This window comes from Lissotriton vulgaris, chromosome 3_1, assembly GCF_964263255.1.
Source record: "Lissotriton vulgaris chromosome 3_1, aLisVul1.2, whole genome shotgun sequence".
NCBI lineage: Eukaryota > Metazoa > Chordata > Amphibia > Caudata > Salamandridae > Lissotriton > Lissotriton vulgaris.
Genome location: NC_141689.1, coordinates 1,856,928,352 through 1,856,944,751, shown reverse-complemented (window position 1 = coordinate 1,856,944,751; position 16,400 = coordinate 1,856,928,352). Strand labels below are relative to the sequence as shown.

The 16,400-nt window shown below is 44.8% G+C and overlaps 1 protein-coding gene across 1 annotated transcript in view; it reads right to left on the bottom strand.

Annotated features, from left to right (window-relative positions):
* The window catches only part of TMEM131L (transmembrane 131 like), a 580,656-nt gene that overhangs the window by 56,930 nt on the left and 507,326 nt on the right, over positions 1 to 16,400 (bottom strand). The window contains exons 29-31 of the mRNA XM_086962316.1: positions 14,873 to 15,055; positions 12,303 to 12,381; positions 1,445 to 1,530 (exon numbers count right to left, since the gene is read on the bottom strand). Of these exons, the coding sequence (XP_086818442.1) occupies positions 1,445 to 1,530; positions 12,303 to 12,381; positions 14,873 to 15,055 (348 nt within the window). The remainder of the gene's footprint in view (positions 1 to 1,444; positions 1,531 to 12,302; positions 12,382 to 14,872; positions 15,056 to 16,400) is intronic.

Genomic DNA, 16,400 nt, shown 5'->3' with positions numbered 1-16,400 from the left:
CAATTTTTCTGGTTAGATAAAATGTAAGATCTAGTTGTCAGATTTTGATTTTAGTTTGGAGATTTAGGGTTAAGAAATAAAAAAAGGAACAAGTGCATAACTGAAGGATGGTGATTGACTGAAGTGTTCACGTTTTTATGTTTTGCTGACTTTCTCGCTGGGTTTCACGAGAATTAATAGTCTATATCACTGAAGTTGTTTGATTCAAAGTTTTAGAAAGTTGAAAAAAATCATAACAATTTAGAATTGTGTGAATATTAGTATTGAAAATTAGCATTCCTCAAAACTATAGGCTAATTTGACAAATTGGATTTTGTTTATGCCAAAGTGTAAAGCTTTTTTAGTTCCAAATCCAACCTGCATAAGAATATGGGTGCAGGACAAATGCCCCAAATATTTATCATTTTGTGCAACTTTAGAGGGCATAGTGTATTTTTCCCTCAAGTTGCAGTCAGTGACTATTAATCAAAAACACCAAACACCACAAAAGAGTCGTCACAACAGATGCTTTGATGTAAATGAGTGAGCTCAGTATTTGCATATTTCCTTCTGGCACTTTACAGAGCCAAAGTAAACATTACTATAGCAACCTGGAATTCTGATGCAGTTCAGACTGGAGGGGTGACTTGCATCTGCACAGAAAACCAAGTATTGTCATGGCAGATATCACATAAACTAATACTTTATTAATGGTAGCTTAAAAATGATGATTCTTAACAAAAAGAATTATAAAATTATGTTAACAATAAATGGCTAACAAAAAAACAGGAGTGCTCTTTGTACGGGGTATGTTTATCACATTGTTCAATGGAGTGCAACTCTTGCTCATGTTGGGCACATTACCATTTACACATTAGCAGAACCAGTTTTGCTTACACAAATGCACCTTAAGAAAACAACATTACGCAAGAATTCAGTATTCTGAACAAAGGGTGTATTAATGTCACTACTTTATGGAGGTTGGTTTAAATGCCCTTGTATTGTGCTACACTATAACCCCCCACCCCCCCCCCTCCCAAGCTCCCCCCGGGACAATTTGTGAAAATCTCTAACACTTGAGACACCTAATACATTAGATTATTTTGTACAGGTCTGTGGAGCCTGCAGTTAATCACAACACCTAGCACACAGATGTGCATTACTGTCAACAATTTAAGCTGCAAGCAAACCAGTAGCTTGTGTTTTATGTGATGGCTTTAGTAGCAGGTGTGCACTTTGGCAGAATGTGCTGTGGTCAGCAGAGATTGGCAGAACTTCTCCCTTGGGCTTTACATGCACCATTATGATACACAAGTGTATACACTGCTGCTTATTTTTAACAACCTTCTAAATTATCTCTAACTTAAATGTATTTATTACCATTACTCCCTCTTAATGGATACATCAAATCTAAAACAGGCATAATGTAGGCAACCTGCAATACAAAATAAAGTTTAAGAGTAACCTTTTGATTTTCCTGCATCTGAAATCACATCTGGAAAAGATGGAGGAAGGACATCTGGAAAATGAGGGACATGGTTCATATCTGGGCTGTAAAACAAAACCAAAGGACATCAAAGGGAATCCAGGCAACATTTCATCATCTAGAACATCAGATTGTTACGCAAAGGATTATACTGTGCGAACGACTTTGTGCCGTATAATAGGGTTAAAGTTGCCTTTGTGGTGACCTCTTTGACCCCAACTTGTAGGTCCATCTCTCCTTACAATGCGTTAGCACCCTGCCACTTCATAGCAAGAACTGTAACTGATTTTAAAATTGTTTAAACCAAACACCTTGACAGCAAGCATCTGGCATGTTTTCACAGATGGTGCATCAACAGTTCTGCTTCATGAGTGGCTTTACACACTAGTCATTTCTCTCAATCTCAATAAACTTCTGAGTGTTATGAGTTTCAACATTGGCACAACGGTGTTGGGGAATAGACCTGCTACACATTAGGAAGAATGGAGTCACTGTAAAATTGACGTTATCCTATTACCTCCTGGTGCTCTCCTATTCGAAATTTATGGGGAGATTTCACAGCTAGAAAATATAGAATAAGTAGCATTAAGCAGCCAATGATTTAAGCAAACAGATTTCTTAAGAAGTCTTGGCAAAATTGTTTGATTTCATGTGGGTGAATTAAGAACATTAATCCAGCACAATGCAGCTGATGCAGCACACGGATGCCCTGTAGCATCCTCTGACAAATCCAGGCCAGAAGAATGCAACTACAGCTGCAGTGGCTTGGGAGGACAGTACCTGCACATTAAACAGATATAACCAATTTTGATAAGGTGATATTTCCTGGGTGTGCCCGTCCTTAATGAAAATGTTGCTTACCTTTGGTAACAATGTATCTGTAATAGACAAATGTTAGTAGTAGATTCCTTACCTTAGAATTTCTCCCAGGCGTCAGTCTGGATCCGGATATTTTTCTTTAGTAGTACCCCTGCGCATCAGTAGGTGAAGTCGGTCGACTCTGTGTCCGTCATGATCGTCGTGATGACGTCGCGTTGCCTACTTAGTAATGTCTAGTGAACGTGTGCAGAGATGCCCATGTTGCCGCCTGGCAGATATCAAGGGGTGAGACTCCACGTGCCAGTGCAGTAGTGCTGCCATAGCCCTAATGGAATGAGCACATAACCCCACGGGACGATCCTTCTTCTCTAAAGCAATCCTTCTTCTGTAAAGCATAGCAGATCTTTATGCAAAGGACAACCCATCGAGATGGGTTAAGTTTTTAAACAGCCCTGACTTTCTTGGCACCCACATAGCCAACAAAAAGTTGATCGTCCACCCGGAAATCTTTGGTGCGGTCAAGATGGAATGACAGCGCACGTTTAGGGTTCAGACGGTGGAGTCTCTCCTCCTCCTCAGAAGGGTGGCGAGGTGGGAAAAAGGTGAGGAAAGGGATAGATTGTCCTACATGAAATGGTGTAACCACTTTAGGAAGAAAGGAAGGCCTCATTATAAGCACCACTTTGTCCGGATGCAGAGAAGAAAGGGGGCTTGGAAGACCGAGCTTGAAGCTCACTCACCCTGCAAGCAGAGGTGATGGCCACAAGGAATGCAATTTTGAGAGCAAGGAGCCCGAGAGGACAGTTATGAAGCGGCTCGAAGAAAGCACACATAAGATATGTGAGAACAAGATTCAAGTCCCACTGGGGCATTGTGAAGGGAGATGGAGGAAATAGATGAGTAATGCCCTTAAAGAATCTATTTACAATAGGATACTTGAAAAAGGATGGCCTATATGGCAGCTAAAAAAAGCATGGGCAGGGACTGCTCCACGGTGTGCCCTAGGGCAGACAATCCCCAGAGAGGCGGAATGTGCCTTATAATAAGGCATGCAGCATCTAATTTGAAATATTTTATGGCGTTCACCGGGAAGACCTGTGTGAACTTAAGTGAGTCAATATGGAGTGTAGATCCGGCCTTGAGAAATAAGTGCCGGTGCTAAGCACCAGCACAAATTAAGCACTGCAATCAGGGTTCAGAAAAGGAAGGCACAGGCTGAAGCACCTCTGTCAGCAAGTTAGTCCTGACTTCCACTGAAGGGATCTCAAGGCCCAAGACCTCGGCCGCCCTTCTCACCACCACTGCACAGGACGCTCCCTCCGTAGCCAAAGAAGGGGGAGAAAGCAAACCAGTGTCTAGAGAAGTGTCCAGACCATTGTCCTTCAAGCTGGTCTGTTAAAGAGTCCAGTGACCCCACCCATTCCTCGTCACCACCCTCTGGTCGGCGCGGAACACCAGGGATGAACAGGGTAACATAAGTACCCGTTGGCGTTAGTTCCGACGTCAACCAACATCAGTCCATCTCCGGGTCCAACTAGGGCAGGAGGATGGGGACGGCGTCGTTCAGGGGGCATGTCCGGCGCCAGGGGCGTTGTCTTCTGGATCAGCGCCGGAAAAGGTCGAGTGAGATCGACTCACGTCGATCCGGATCTAGGCCTGGATCCGCAGGGGCCCTCCGGCGCGAGAGCCACCGGCATCAAAGGCCTAGGACCCTCGACACGTTCCGCGGGGCCCGAAGGCGCGTCAATGGAGTCGGGCTGCCCAAAGACGACGTGTAAGGCCCCTGGAGAACTGTTATAGTTGGGCAGGGGATGCTGTACTCCTGGAAATGGGGGGAGGTGCAGTGTCATCCCTGAATCAGGCACCGAAGATGGAACCTTTGAGCGAGCCTTCCGAATCCCACGTCGGGTCAGCCAACCAACGGGGAGAAGATGAAGAGCGCTTGTGCTTCTTCACCTTCTTCTTATGTTTGAACTTACCCGATTACCTCGACGACTTGGAGTGCGACGAGGAGTGGGGTCTCCGTGACTGGCCTCAAGACCTTCCTCGAGAATGGGAGTGCTGCGGAGCTGAACACCGGGCCTCCAGACACTTTCGGGACCGCTCCCACAAAGTCTTTGGGTTCATGGCCCGGCAGGCAGAGCACGATTTTGGGTCGTGGTGATGCTCCAGGTGCGGGTATGTCACAGACATCTTGTGACAGGCGCCGCAGGGCTTGAAGCCAGTCCGACATAGGGAAGTCCTTTGCGCATCAGGAGTCGAAGACTTGAAAAAAGATGTAGACAAAAAGTTGAAAAACACTAGGAAAAAAACGTCTACGGGGTAGCTCTCTCTGGATCTGCGCTAGACTAGCGTGGAAAAAGAAAAAACTGAGGTCAGCGTGCAAGGGCGGCATCTAAGAAGGCACTGCTACGTCATGCCGGAGACCAAGATGAATTTGACCAATGCCACCTACCGACATGCAGGGGTATTGCTAAAGAAAAATCTCTGGATCCAGACGGACACCTGGGGGAAATTCTAAGGTAAGTAAGCTACAACGGTCTCTTTCAGATTAATGAGGATATCGATGTTGCCACTTGTCATTATTAATGGGAAACCCCCAACCCATTGAGTTCGAAAGTATACATGGAACCAAGGACAGGCGAACATTCTTGAAATGTTTCTGCAATTCTGAATAAAGTCCGAAATGAAAGCCTTTTCTGACTTTGGAACTCTAGCGTGCATAGCTCTGGACACTGCAGATTCTCTGCTGTGGTGTTAACACCATTCGTGATCTGCTGTGCAATGTCAGCTTAGTTTGTCTGTCATGGAATTTAAAGATCCTGCCAGGTGTTGTGCAGTCAGGGAGATGCCATGAGCGTTTAGCCATTTCCATAAATGCAGATATTCCTGGCACAGTACCGTGATCCCACGCTGCCCTGTTAGTTGCAGTCAATCAATCTCTCAATTTGTAGAACGTTACTTGTCACTGGCCCTGGCAGAGTCCCTAGATTCAGCCGAAGAGCCAGGTCCTGAGCATTTTGCGGAAATCTGATATAGTAGCCAAGGTCTGGAGGTGTAGGGGGGAGGTCGTTCCATGCCTGGGCTGTGAGGTAGGAAAAGGCGCATCCTCTACCCCAGCTCCGGTGGATGCAGGCGGTGTGAACTAACGAGAGGGAGGCAGAGCGGAGGTGTCTGGTAGGCTGATGGAAGCTTAGGTGGTGGTTGATGTAGGCTGATCCGGAGTTGTGAAGGGCCATGAATGAGTAGATGAATAGCTTGAAGTGGCATCTCTTCTGAGTTGGGAGCCAGTGGAGATCTCTTAGGAGTGGGGTGATGCCAGTTCGTCGGCGGAGATCAAGGATGAATCTGGATGCAGCGTTCTGGATGGTTTGGAGTCTGGAATAGGTGGGATGAGAGTCCTGCATACAGAGTGTTGCACTGCTGGTGATCAGGGCCTTGGTAATGGTGTGTCTGGAGTTTTGGGGGAGCCACTTGAAGACCTTGCGTAGCACGCGCAGGGTGAAGATGCAGGAGGATGATACAACATTGACCAGAGCTGTCATGGAGAATTTGCTATCCAGGATGATGCAGAGGTCTCTGGTGTGGTCCGCTGGGGTTGGTGTGGGTCCGGGTTCTGTGTGCCACTAGGAGGCATCCCAGGGGGAGTTTATGTTACTGAAGATCAGTACTTTCATCTAGTCCATGGTACGAAAGTGCCCCTTTTTGGCTTGGTAACCCCCACTTTTTCTTGGCATTTGATGTTATTTTGACTGGAATGCACACAGTCATTGCTAAACAGGTCTCCAGTTCCAGATCTCTTTCTCAAACTGTACAATTGTTTCCCCCAATTGGCAATATCTTTAGGAGTCTCTGTAATTCTCAAGTAAATGACACCCTTGGTACCTAGGGCGTGAGGTACTAAAGAGGGTCCCTAAGGGCTGCAGCACAAATTGTTCCACCCTGAGAGACCCTTTACCTAATGCATGCAAGACTGCCACTGTAGGCTGCGTGTTTTGGTGCAGTAAAAAGTGAAAACACGTCTTGAAACATCCCTGTGTGCCATGTCCCCTAACACTACATGTACTATTTCCAAGTCACAGCAGGCCCTAAGACAGGGTGCATTATATTACACATGAAGACATATCTGCATGACCAGATTTTCTCCTGTGCTGTTCAGTTCTATTACTGCCAGTACAAGTGATCAGAGAAGCCATTTTAAAAGCATGTACTAGACACTGGTGAAAAAGAGTTTCCCAGCTACATCATGCTATCACTGAAAATAGGGATGTTTGGTAGCAAACGTTTAGCTATAATCAACCCACACAGGTACCAGTGTTGGGTTTATTAATACGTGCACCCAGAGGGCACTTTAGAGGTGCCCCCCTGAAAAGCTAGCAGCAACTGGTGTGTTGACCGATTGCTGTTTGCCAGCCTGCCACCAGAGACTAGTTTCTGACCCCCAAGGGTGAGGGTCTTTGCTCTCAGGAGGTCAGAAACAAAGCCTGCTTGGGAAGAGGGTGTTCACACCCCCTCCCACAGGATGACCAACTGATTAGCATCCCAAGGCAAGAGAATTTCAAAGAAGCCACCAGCTTTGAAATGCACATTTGGTAGCCCTCTCAGGAGAGGAAGCTGATTCCCCTTTGTCTAGATCCCTTTGGTACCTGAACATGCTGGAAAATTAGCTTGTCAGGTAGACGTGCCCACCTCAGGCTAGTACCACCCCTAAGGTGGCCTACCCTGAAGTGGACATGACTTTTCAGAGTTGTCCATCTTGGTGATGGCAAACTTGGAATCTCTGGAACAGGGTTATGTCCACTTACCACAGTAAGAGGTCTTATAGAGGGCATAGTGACCGCAGGAGTCCGTAGTCCATTGGCTACTAACCTACATTCCCCTAACGCCCGTAAATTCAATATTCAAAAAGAAGACCCAGCAACTGACTTGGTGTCAACCCTGCAGGTCTGCCTGCTGACTTTGGCAACTGCACCAAAAGATGACTTTTCCTGCAGCTGCTGTGTCTCCAAACCCTGGTAGACCTACCTGCCAGCACTTCACGCAGGAACCAAGAACTCCTGTGAAGCAGCAAAGCTGATTTCCTGTGTCCTGCAGGCACCCAAAGAAACCTGAGTGGACTCCAAGACTGTGAAAGCCCGACGCTTAAGGACACCTCTGCACTAGTTGCTCCAAGCCAGATGTGGAGTGGGCGGGAAAGCGTGGTTCCCTATCCCTCCAGAGAGAGAGTCCACTGTGGTTTCACCCCTCGTGAACTTCCCAACATCACCTACAGCCTCCGTTCACAGGCCCCCTGTACTGCAACTGCTCCTGGTAAGAACAACCGGACGCCTAAGGACACCTCTGCACTCGTCGCCCCTGGGTAGTGAAGAAGAGGACCAACTGCCACCCCCTCCCACAGTCAAAACATGCTGTTTCTTTATGCGAAGACTGACACCGCCCATATACTAACATTGGCCACTGGATGTGTACTGCACCACTGCACCTGCTCGCCCCGGTACCGCTCGGTGTAAACTCTTGGTGCTGCCTTGGACCTTGCCCCATACTCACGTTAAGTCCAGGAGATTTGTCCCATAAGTCGCAGTACCCTAACTGTACGCTGTCTATGTTTTTCCACCATAGGGTAACATTGCAGCCTCTGAAAAGCGTAAACTTTTTTAACGTAAAAGTATTTCTCTTACAAAACGTACTTACCTGATGGTATGGATTCTGGTGCCTATAAAGATATGTGTTATTTTTATAAATTGGCATGGATCTCCTTGTTGAGTTGTGTGCATCAATCATTGGCTATTGTGTGTATTTGATGATGTCTAACATTCCTCTCTGATAAGCCTAAGGCTGCTCAACCCCTAAGAAGACCACCTTGTGATTGTTAGGGAAAGGCTCTGTCCACTAGTAAGGGACTATTTGGACTCTTTGCACAATCTTTTTTTTTTTACAAAATCATTTTTATTGGCATTTTTTTTTATTAAGTACATCACATCAATATCAGCGAGATTAATACAAAAAAGATGTATTACATTCATTTTACACCTGAACATGAAATTGGATAGTATCGTGTCGTATGGCCCCCTGCAGTCCCAACAATTACTGATGTTGCTGTGGGACGAGTGGTGAGGCGATATCGGCATTCATGCAAGGTAATCGGTGTTTTGTACTGGGATGTGATTAGCACTCCTTATTAGCCCTATGTGTTAGGGGCTGTTATGCGCCAGTAATGACAGAAACTGGAACAAATTGGGGGAGGTAGAACTGGGATACACTGTGTTGTACTTTGCTCCGCTGGGTGTTGACCGCCTGGGTATTGCATTATGGCATGGTGTCTAGCTAGGGATGTACAGGTGAGGGGGGGGGGAGATTTTGGAGGGGCGAGCATTAAGTATAGCATCTATGGCCCACTTTGAACTCTTTGCACAATATACCTCTTTTTGGTATATCATATAAAAAGATAGCTTCCTACATCCATATTGAGATTCAGGCAGTTGTGGAGTCTTTGGAGAGGGAGAAGATGAGTTGTGTGTCATTAGCGTAGACGATGAAGTGGAGTCTGTGGGATCTGGCGAAGCTGGCCAGTTTAGTCATGTAGGTGTTGAAGAGGGTGGGGCTGAGTAATGAGCCTTGAGGGACCCCAGAGAGTATCTCCTTGGGAGTGGAGATGAATGGGTGTGGAGGAGAATGGTAGTAGGCAAACTCTTTATGTTCTGCCAAAGTTGTGCAGTCTTGCAATGAGCATGTGGTGGGAGACTATTTTGAAGGCAGCGGAGCGGTCAAGAAGGATTAGCGCTGCTGTCTCTCCCTGGTCCAGGAGGGCCAGGATGTCATCAGGGCTCTTTTAGTGATGTGGTTGCTGCGGAAGACAGATTGAGAGTTGTCCAGGACGTGATTCGGTTCTAGGTATATTGCAAGTTGCTGGCTTTTTCAACGACTTTGGCTGGGAAAGGTAGCATGGAGATGGGAATGTAGTGTTTGAGTTTGCTACGGTCTGCTGATGGTTTTTTCAGCAAAGTGTTCCCCTCAGCATGCTTCCAATCTTCTGGTGAAAGCAGGGTTGTGGGTGGCCGTGGTCAGGGAGGCATTTAGTAGGGTGGTGGTTCTTGGCTGATCCGGTTTAATCCAAACCTGAAGATGTGGCGGGGCAGGAATCAGTGCCACATGGCAGTTGTCTGTGTATCTGTACCCATTTATGGTCAGGAGGAATGCCTTCAGTGTCAAGCAAATTGCTTGCAACTTCAGCAAGTTGCAATCTCCGCTGGAGACCATAATCTTCCAATTTCCACCTCATCCTGATGACCTCCCTAGCAAAGCAACAATGCATCAATCATAACCGTTAGCTCTGCGAGGGATAGGGAGAAGGGTCTCAAGCAGGTCCAGTCACAGCTGAGCAGCCACCACTGTAGATCTTTTGCGGTCTACTTCGATGCCTGGATGGAATAGGACAGGTCACCCTGGTGCCGAGTCCACAGAGACTTCAAATCCCATTGCAGAGTCTGCATGTGTCACTTTATGTGGTCCACAAGCAGGATGCAGGAGGCAAAAAGGCAGTCAGCTCTGACTGGTCTCACCTAGACCAAGTTCAAGGGTTGAAACATAGGGATCATAGCCCGGATTTCTTGGACTTGTTGAGAAAGAAGAATGGATTTAAAGAGCACCTTATCCAGGATGGCTATGATGAAGGGGAGCCATTGTGAAGGGGTGATTTGAGCAGATTGATGGAAAAGCCCAACAGATCAGCAATCAGCTGGAGTTGGCCCACAAATGTTTGGAGCAAGCACGCCTTCAGTAGTCAGTCATTAAGGTATGGGAATACTGGTATGCTCAACCTCCACAGATGAGATGCGACTACCATAATCATCTTGGTGAACACCCAAGGAGCACCAGTAAGGCCAAAGTGGAGCACAGAGGACTGAAAGTGCCTGTGGCCTACTTGAAACCGTAGGTAACGCCTGTAGGACGTCAGGAAGGGGATGTTCAAGTATGTGTCCTGTAACTTCAGCGCTACCATCCAATCTAATGGATTCAGGGAACACATGACTAGGACAAGGGTGAGCATCTTGAACTTGTGCTTCTTGAGGAAGAAGTTCAGAAGAGGAAGATCTAGGATGGGATGAAGGCCTACATCTTTCTTTGGCACAAGAAAATACCAGAAGAGGCAATCAGTCCCTATCTCTGATGCCGCCAACCACTCTAGTGCTCCCTTGGTCAAGACAGCTTGAACTACACCATGGAGTATGGACAAGTGGTCTTGAGGGAGGAATTGCAGTATAGGTGGCATGTCCGGAGATGGGGCAGGAAGGTAAGAAAGTATCTGCGTTCCACCATTTAGAGCACCAATTGGACATACATGATGCTCTGCTATCTGGGGAGGTAAAAAGTGACCTATGTGCGATCATGTGCCACCAAGGACAAATTAAAGCGGTTTTGCAGCACCTTCAAGGGTGGTGGGTGGTGTTTTGATAGCACTTTGCCCCTAAGGGCCTCAATGCGGTCGGCCTGCTCCCTGGTGTTGCCCTCAAAAGGACTTGGAGGCATCTTGATGCTGAGGCACAATCAGTCTTAACCTCTGCTGGTAGCCTCTAACGAAGCCTCGAAAGGGGCCCTGTTGTTGGGGGAACTGCAGAATAGGCTTTGCCTTGTCTAGAGAGTGGATGGTGGCTAGTTGTCTTTAAATCTCTTTAAAGACCAGTAAGCCTTTGCTCCAAAAAAACCTGTAAAAAGAACATGTCTAATACGGACTGCTGTATATTAGATGAAACCTTGTCAAGCAAATCAATGCGGGGCGCTGAAGCCCCATACTGATTCCTGCTGCCCTACGCAGTGTCCAGACCTAAACGTATAATCTACTTCATTGTGTCTTGATCATCAGAAATAAGATGCTGCAAGGTCAGTCTGATATCTTCTGGGACAGCTGGCAAGAGGTCAGACACCCTGTCCCACATCATATGTGAGTACCTACCCTGGAGTCAAGAGGTGGCAACACTGGCAGTGGAGGACATTCTCTTTGCAAATGTTTCTATTCTCTTGGAATCTCATTAAGGCAGAGCCATAAGTAAGGAATTTTGGTTTTGGCGGCTGGTGAGTGCCTTTAGCACCAAACTGCGGAGTTAGATGCAGTAGACAAAAACCCGGGTTCCAAGGAGCAGGTCTGTGTCGTCCTGCACCTACCTACTCAATGGGGGACAGATCCTGGTTTTATCGAGGCGCCTACTAAGATGTCAATGAGAGCCTAACTGAAAGGCTATAGAGGCTCTTGGTTGGTCTGAGCTGGGTTTAGGACCTCAGTGACGGCATCTGATTTGACTTCTTGCATGAGAAGATTTAGGTCCAGGACCTCTGCTGCCCTCCGAATCAGGAATCACCGTGGCAAAGGAGGCGAAGTCTTCAGCAGCCATAGCCAGGTTTGGGGAAGATGGTCCAGTATCTGGCGATATATATCCTCTTCATCACAAAAATCACCTACATAATCACCATCCTTATCATAGTGCTGCTATCGCTCTGGGTTGGATTGGCATAATGTTGCTGGCCAGTGGATAGGGGCTGAGCTATCAAATCGACAAAACTATTGGATCTGTATATCTGGCATCGAGGATCGACCTGGGGCATCAGACCTTGTGCTGGGGATGGAGCTGGAGGTGCTGAGCTAGTCAAATTGGCAGACGACGGGCGGAGGTCAAGAGGCACAGTTGGGGGATAGTCATTGTTGCACTCGGTCGTTTTAGGGCCCATATCTGCACACTGTAGAGGGCAAAACTTACATTCGAGGGAGAAAAATCTACCAAATAGATAGAATGCTACAGATTCCTGCTGGCAAAATTCCACGTAGACCAAACTCTTAATGCCCCTCCTAGTGTTAGCAGTTCTTGATAACATGCTCTATTTGTGCAGCTTCTATGAAATTAAGTTATGTACACTTAAAACACTTAATAATAAGAAAAGAAAAGAAAACACCAGAAGTAGGAAATATAAAATGGACATATAGAACATTTATTTTAAAAGAGAACACAAAGGTTAATTTAATTTTTACCTTTTATTGCAAATGGTGTGTATTAAATTCAGCGCTACAGGACTTTCCACAGGATAGTCATTCTGAGGAAGGTTATCCCCTAAATAAATAAATGAAAAAGTGCTGTGAACCAATGCACCCAAAATACAAGGTATGAAAGATCACACGACATAGCCCTCTTTGGACTTAAAGGTCAACTTGTGCTGTAAGATGACACAAACCTCTGACCCGGAGGATACAAATGAGAGAGCACCTGTTGAAAAGTGAAACTTTAAATACATTTCATGACAAAAGAGCAAAAGGCATTACAATTTAATTTGAAATTAATATGCTTCTACTTGTACCCCTTTAGAAGCCCTTAATTTTTATTAGTTGTAATGTCAACCATAGGATAAGCTTATCCCAACTTGTGGAATCAGGGATAGCACAGGTGGCATTCTCTTCCCATCTGTGTTGATGGCATAACTACTACTATCCCACCCTCTGTAGGAAATGAACATTGCAGTGCCACCTGCAAAGACAGGAAAAGGACAGCTACGCGAGGAGGAAAAGGAAGCATTAGTCCAGTGTTAAAGTAAATACATTTTGATATGTCTATTGCTACGCTTGTAGCCTTATGCGCTTATGACCGCATTTATACACCGTATTTAAACCGCGATGGGAGCAGAATGTATTGAAACTCGGTTGCAAGCCGAACAGCGGCATTGATTAATTACTGCATCTGTCATTACAAGCATAAACAGAGCTCGTGAAAAGCCGCACTGTGATTTTAAGCGCGTAACAACCCTCATTCTGAAGTCCGCTTGAAACCACCTTTAAATATTTGATTGTAGCAATTTTAAATCACGAGCAGACATTGTGTGAAATAGATGAAACTTAACCCACATGATAAGGTTGTGCTGTTCCATTACCCACCTTACTCAAATCAACATCACTATGGATGGCTAGGCACTGGTAAGATAAGCTGATTTTCTTGGTCCTGTCCAGATAAAGCTATATGGCTCACCTAGCCAACACGTTGTGAATCACTACCACTGAAAGGGGGTTCACTCTTGGGATAAAAAAGGGTTGAATTTGGAGAACCACTTAGTCACAATGAACAATGTAAAAATGTTTCAGATTAACTCAGGCTTATATTTCATTGATGTGGTTCATCAAAAGAACTGAAAAAGAGTAAAGGGTAGCTTTAAGGAAATAGTTGTAGTCTGTTAAGGATAAAAAGTTCAAAAGATTTGAGTTTAAGTCAGCCGAATACAAGTTTAAAATTTAATCTGGCAATACGCCTTTTAACCAAAATACGAAGGAGACCGATAAGAAAACATTTAGTGCTAAGGGTGAGTATCTCTGCAATGTGGGAATATAGATGCAAAACATTCTGAGAAACAGCTATCTAACAAACACACCAGTATCACCCTGTGCCGAAGTAAAACAGGATGATTGTATTGTGTGTAAATCAAGACTAGCATGGTTTTGGTCGTTGGCAATACTACTAGATGGCAACAAAAACTGCCCACATACTTATAAGGAGAAATGCATATGATTTGTCTCAAAGCACGTATGGAAGGATTCATAGTCAGCTCTCTCCCTCCAACTTCAATAAATTTAGACAAATCTGGTGTCAGACAAATGTGGTATAGAAAGGAAGAAAGAACGACCCATCCACTGGATCAGATTAAGGACCACACGTGAAATGGGTCACTGCTGCCACAGTACTTGAATAGAGAGTAGGATTCTGCCTAAAAGAGCAACAACATCACTAATGTGGAAGAAAGGATTGACCACCCAAGACATTCAACTGAAATGAGAGAGACCCTTTTTTTTATTGCTCGATTGTAGACAACCGATTTATACGAATTAAGAAGGTGAATACATGGAAAAATGCTTATGCAATCCAGTAAATTCACCCTATCAGGAGTTTAAGCTGCTGATGCTTATTTGGATAACACTGCAACAGGAATTTCCTTGGATAGGATGTCTTGCTATTTTACTGGGTTTTTGAGAAGCTCAGCAGTGCTTTACACTTACCTGCTTAAGAGTTAATTTATTGTTCCTTTTTTTGTAAAATGAAATCAAGAGTCTCCCGCATGATGGACTCCCCAGGCAGTCAAAGCTGGTCTTGCAAAACCATGTCATGCTGGTAGCAACTCAAAGCAGGGATTCCCTAGATGTCTGGATTAATGGTTTGAACTCACTGATTGGTGTAAACTGTCTGCTGAACACCATGAATGCTCCACCACCCAAAGCACACCCAAACAGTAAAACAAGCAGGAATAGAAGAAAAATAGGAAAAAAACTGAAAGCACACAATGAAAGAAAAATTGAAAAGAAAGGCTCTACGGAATGGAAATTCTGACAATAAGAGAAAACTATTTCAATCCATAAAAGGATGGAAACTGTTAAGACTGTGCACCTGCACGGGGTAACGGATGTGGATATATATTGTGTGCATATGTACATGGATTTAATAAAGAGCTCAGAATCTTGCCTCTAGTCACATAGTACCTATTGGAATAGATGTGAGCAGAGACGCTTGAATAAACACAAGCCTCCATCTAATATATTTAAACATGTTTACATCACAGATTACTTACTAGATGGAATAGCACTTCTTGTTGGAATCACAGGTCTTTTGTCGCCATCTGAACTGCTGGTACTACTCCAACTCCCCCAACTTCCACGACTCGCTCGCACGCTCCCCCGAGAACTACCACAGTCAGAGCTTGAATCTGAAGAAATCTTCTCCCTAGCATTCTGTTTAGAAGTGTGAAAAACCTCTGTAAAAAAGAAAGACATCAACAGTATAATTGTAGGCCTTGGTCACATGCATTTTTGAGCTGCTCTAAGGTACAGAGAAAATTGTTCTTTTGCTGCCTTCTGCCTCAAAAGGGTTGATTATTTACTCATTTTTATTAAGCGAAGAAATGGACTATGACTTTTTTGCCCGGACATCTGGACAGACTGCTCTCCCTTTTTCCCCAAACTGCAGTCTGAGGGCTCACCTTTAAGAGCATACTAAAAACAAAATACCTTCCTATTTCTAAGAATAATTTGACAACTGTAGCAAGCAAGGATAGAAAATTGTGAGGGAAGGACATGGGCACAATCTTCAAATGGATTTATTAATAATAATAACAATAAATATGCTGTTATGCACCACTTGAACAACATTTTTTTTAATTTTGAAGGCATGGCCCACTGGCAGTAAAATATCCAAAATGTGGGTGACATTTGGATCCTTGAAAAACATAGCTAACAGTTCAGAAATCATTATAAAAAAATTAGGTATTCAACTTCATTCAACTGAGCTTAACACAGAAAAGTAGTGGTGATCTCAAAGGTCTCACTAGCACTCTAAACTAACATTTACCATGTAATTCTGCATATCCAGAAAAAACAATGAGAAAGAAAGGGTATTCTGCATGGGAATACTCCTGGTCCCCTTAATCAATATCGCCAAACAATAGGAGGAGTACCCCCTGGAGGCTCCTCAATGCATCCGTGGTATAGAAAGAGGTGTACAAAAAGGACAGATTAGTCCTTTATTAGAAGACCCCTCACTCAACCTAGTTGGTGACATGCCTCATCATCGGGGTCCCACCCGGATGGCCGAATGCCATCTGGGTGTGCTGCGACACCTGATTACAGTGGAGAAGGTTTTTTTATTTAGGGTGCAAGTGAAATGGAAAAAGTGGTTTAAAAATTGGCCAGTTTTAACTCTATGAAAAAAACTATTTTTTATGGAGCAACTGGACAATGTTATAAATTTGTGGGATACCATGCGAGGTTAGATTGGACCGAGGTATCCAATAGTGAAGTGAAAATAAAAGTAGTCTACATGTTTCAGCCTCGTGGAGGACTTTCCAGGTTTTCATCAGCAACAGTGATGTTAACCAGAAGGTCTACACACGCTAAGGTGTACCCTACCCTTGGTTACTGTGAAAACCCACCATGTACTCACAGTGGCGGTGTCCTTTCTTTGATTCTTAAAAGAAAAAACCTGTGAAGACAAAAGAATAACATGCGCAAAGCATAATCAATTATATACATGGCGTTTTTAAAGTGCTCTTCTTGTTCAACATCCAGTGCTCGAAGTTGTGGAAAAACAAACCGGGAGCCAAT